We start from the raw sequence: 3992 nt of genomic DNA, 5'->3' as shown, positions 1-3992 counted from the left end.
AAAAAAAAAAAAAAAAAAAATGTGTTCACGGTCATATTAGTGGAAACTGCAAATATCTATATCTATACTATTATAATAAAGCGTAAACACCCACTTCTTTGTTGCTTAAGATGTCAGCAATTACAGCATATTTTTTTTTAATTATTTTTTTAATAAAAAGCCCTACACTTACGTCATGCTTTAGGCTATATATTTTCACGCTATTAAACTCGGGGGGTAACTAAATTGGAAAAACTCTCATGTGGGTAATAGTAATTTTGACATTAGCAATTGAGAATTTGACAAATTTAAACAGTGAAATAAAGTGTTTACAATATCATGCGGATGAAGCCGCACGGGAACAGCTAGTATTATATAATAATAAAACGTAAACATCCACTTCTTTGTTGCTTAAGATGTCAGCAATTACAGCATATTTTTGAATAATCCTTTTTTTAATAAAAAGTTCTACACTTACGTCATGCTTTAGGCTATATATTTTCACGCCATTAAACTTAGGCCATTAAACTATTTCAGATAAAAACCCTAATGTGGGAAACAGACCATAAGTTGCTGCCAACATCAAGAAAGAAAGATTGCTAAGGTTTGTCATGTCATATCATTTCATTTTGACTTTTGCTATTGATAATTTGACAAATATAAACAATAAAATAAAATGTTCATAATATCATGAGGATGAAGCCGCATGGGTACAGCTAATGGTGCAATAAGTTTCCGACCCGAGAGAAATTGAAGGCAGTAGTGTTTTATACGAAAAGGAGGCAAACGATCGGCGGGATGTTGTGATATTTATCGATTCGTCATTCAATATCATTCATCGTTCAATAAGTCGCGAAGCGAATTGTGGTGGAAACGATAGTTTTAGAACAACGAATTCTAAGATAATATTGCCTATTAATTTTCATCAATTCTTTTGAATGTTTCTTTTATAAAAAAAACTAGCTTTTGCTTGCGACATCGTCCGCGTGGAATTAAAAAAAAGTGAGTAGCCTACAACAACGAACAAGAACATATTCTTCCAGACTATCCTCTACGTTTTTACCAAATTTCATCGAAATCCGTTCAGCCGTTAAGGCTACAAACTCTAACAAACATCCATCCATCCATCCATCTACACTTTCACATTTATAATATTAGTATGATTAGGCGACATATCAAGTAAAAATCTCACTCCTTTGTTATATGGATTAAACATTTAAAATCTAAATCAATCTCACAGAACAAAATGTTTAATAAAATTTTTGCATTAATCTAATGCTTGGTTCACACTAGGCCAGTACAGTTGGATAGCGCGCAGTAACTGGACTGGGCAGAATATGAACACTGGCGACGGTGAGTCTATACAATCCATGTCTGGCTAGCTACTGGCGAAACTGGCCAAGTGGCAACAGATGACATGAATTTTGTCATTAACGAGTTCACATGGCGTTGCAATTAATTCATTTAGATAATGCGTTTACTAATCTATGTATTTTCTGAGATAGCGTTTTTTAAGCAAACATGTTTGGCATTATCACGGATATATGTTTAATGCATAATGTTTGTACGTTTGTATAACGTTCATTTATAAACACAGGACCGTAAATTTGATTGATTTTAATGTGTTATTTAATTCGATTCTTGTTCAGGTTTATTTTTAAACTAGCTGTTCCCGTGCGGCTCCATCCGCATGAAATTATAAAAACTTTTGTCAATATTACAGCTGTCAAATTATCAATAGCAAATGTCAAAATGACATGACACGACGAACCTTAGCAATCTTTCTTTCTCAATGTTGACAGCAACTTATGGTCTCTTTCCCACATTAGGGTTTTTATCCAAAATATTTACTCACTAAAAAACATATAACCTAAAACATTACGTAAGTGTAGGGCTTTTTATTAAAAAAAAGAATTATTCAAAAATATGCTGTAATTGTTGACATCTTAGGCAACAAAGAAGTGTGTGTTTACGCTTTATTATAATAGTATAGATTATGTAACATATGACCCAGTGAGATTACGACTTAATAAAGCTTAAGCGGAATCTCAAATATTACTTTAAGACTAATCTTACGGATTATACTTTTAAATTTCATCCATGTATTAAATAGTTTATTGAAAATATATTCAACCTTGCGGACATTTACAGTCAACGAAGACAAGCCTAATCTTATATATAGTAATTGATTACGTTGTTTTTACCACGAATTTACAAACTGGGTCATATCAGTTAAGCAAATTTGTGGGTGTTTTCATTATTTTTTTTGTTAATATAAGCATTAAGGGCCGATAGTTTCCTACCTCATAATTGGCCTTACTTTACGTCCTGCATTACCATTGAGTTGTAGAGTCTTAAAATAAAGACTCAAAGACTAATTCACAGTATCCAAGTAAATAAACAGCAAAAATTACTAGAAGCTAAGACAGCTATACTCAGACTAGAAATATAAAACACCTCATCATATTGCATAACATAAAACAAATAGTAATTAAGTAGGAGATAGTGGTTCCATGAATAGTTTTCTTTGATACTTTTTTACATTAACAAGTGGAGCAATTTATTGTAGTTTTATTTTCTGGGTCGGGTACGATAAGTCTGTTATAGTCTTGCTACCCTCTTTTTGGTATCGGGAGCGATAGAAAAGATAGTCTACCTTCTGGGGGGGAAGACAGGGATATGTGGGGTTTAATCCCATAAAACCCCCTTGGTGGCCAGTTTATTAGGAGAGGGTACCCAGAGAAGGAGATATAGAAAATCTATGAATGAAAAGGTAACTGGGAAAGTGTTTCACTGATGAATAAAAAGATATCTCTATCTCACTATATTATAGTGATGCTGGGCTGAATTGAAGACCAGGAGCCTGGACTAAGCTTGGGAAATCATCTCTAGTTTGCCTTATGTTCCTAATCCGGTTGATTTCTCTATATCGCGTAGCGGAAATGGGTGTGTAAGGAATAAATTAACTTATGCAATAGATTGTTTGTACACACAATTTCATCTAAACCTATATTAAGACGAAACAATAATAATTTTAATTGTATATCCTACCAGTTGTATTTTCCATGATGTTAAGTGAACTTTTTACACAATCACGGAAGTTAAAATTTAATATATTAATGGAGACGCCCAGTCCGACACACTTCTGATCAAACTCGTAGCAAAATGAACGCCAAAAATCATAACCTCTGAGTTCGTGTCCATCTTATGATAAAATGATTCTTGCTATTAGATTGTTGTGTAGCGACTTAATAAGTAAAAATCGATGTTGGAGCGTCGGTGGCTCAGTGGTTTGAACACTTGACTTGTAATTTTGTAATCAACAGGTTTTGAGTTCGAATCCCGCAGTGTACTAATGTGATTTTCTATTTTTCAAATATTCATACGTACAATAAACGCGACGGTCTTACGGTGAAGGAAAACATTGTGATGCAACCAACCCGCAGTGGACCAGCGTGGTTGACTACGTCCTAGGCACCATAACTTAGGGTAGGCTCCGAGCCCCTCGGTGGGGAGCTACAGTGAGCTGGTGATGAATGTTTGTATATCTTTTAAACGTTTCAAAATATGGACAAATCTTGATGAAACTACAGTAGGATATTCGGATGACATAAGACGTGTATGACCTAAAAAAAATTAAAAAAAAACATTAAAATGCCTTAAAATTTAATGGATTTATTTTGTTTTGTTTTGTATCATTTTTATGAGTTATTATTCAAGATTATATAAAGACGGTAGCAGCAAGATCAATCTTGATAAAAATTTAAACGATAGGAATGTTTTTATCTCGATTTTCGACTTTAACATGTATCCATTGGAAGAAGGGGCGCGTCGCTTGTAATATGTATATTTCAAGTTTGTTTCCAATTTTTTTTGACCGACTTCCCAAAAGAAGGAGGTATTCAATTCGACGGTATGTTTATTTTTTTTATTTTTTTTTATGTGTGTTACGGCATAACTCCGCCGCTAGTGGACCGATTTGGATAATTCTTTTTTTATCCGAAAGGTAATGC

General features: G+C 33.6%; 1 protein-coding gene across 1 annotated transcript in view; it reads right to left on the bottom strand.

Annotated features, from left to right (window-relative positions):
• LOC106106850 overlaps positions 1–3170 on the bottom strand; it is a 15192-nt gene extending 12022 nt beyond the window's left edge. Inside the window, exon 1 of the mRNA XM_013287512.1 lies at positions 3031–3170. Coding sequence (XP_013142966.1) covers positions 3031–3046 — 16 coding nt within the window. The 5' untranslated portion in view covers positions 3047–3170. The remainder of the gene's footprint in view (positions 1–3030) is intronic.
• Between the last annotated feature and the right edge of the window lie 822 nt (positions 3171–3992).

This window comes from Papilio polytes, unplaced genomic scaffold (genome assembly GCF_000836215.1).
Source record: "Papilio polytes unplaced genomic scaffold, Ppol_1.0 DF824269.1, whole genome shotgun sequence".
NCBI classification, from domain to species: Eukaryota; Metazoa; Arthropoda; class Insecta; order Lepidoptera; family Papilionidae; genus Papilio; species Papilio polytes.
This window is presented reverse-complemented; position numbering and strand designations above follow the sequence as displayed.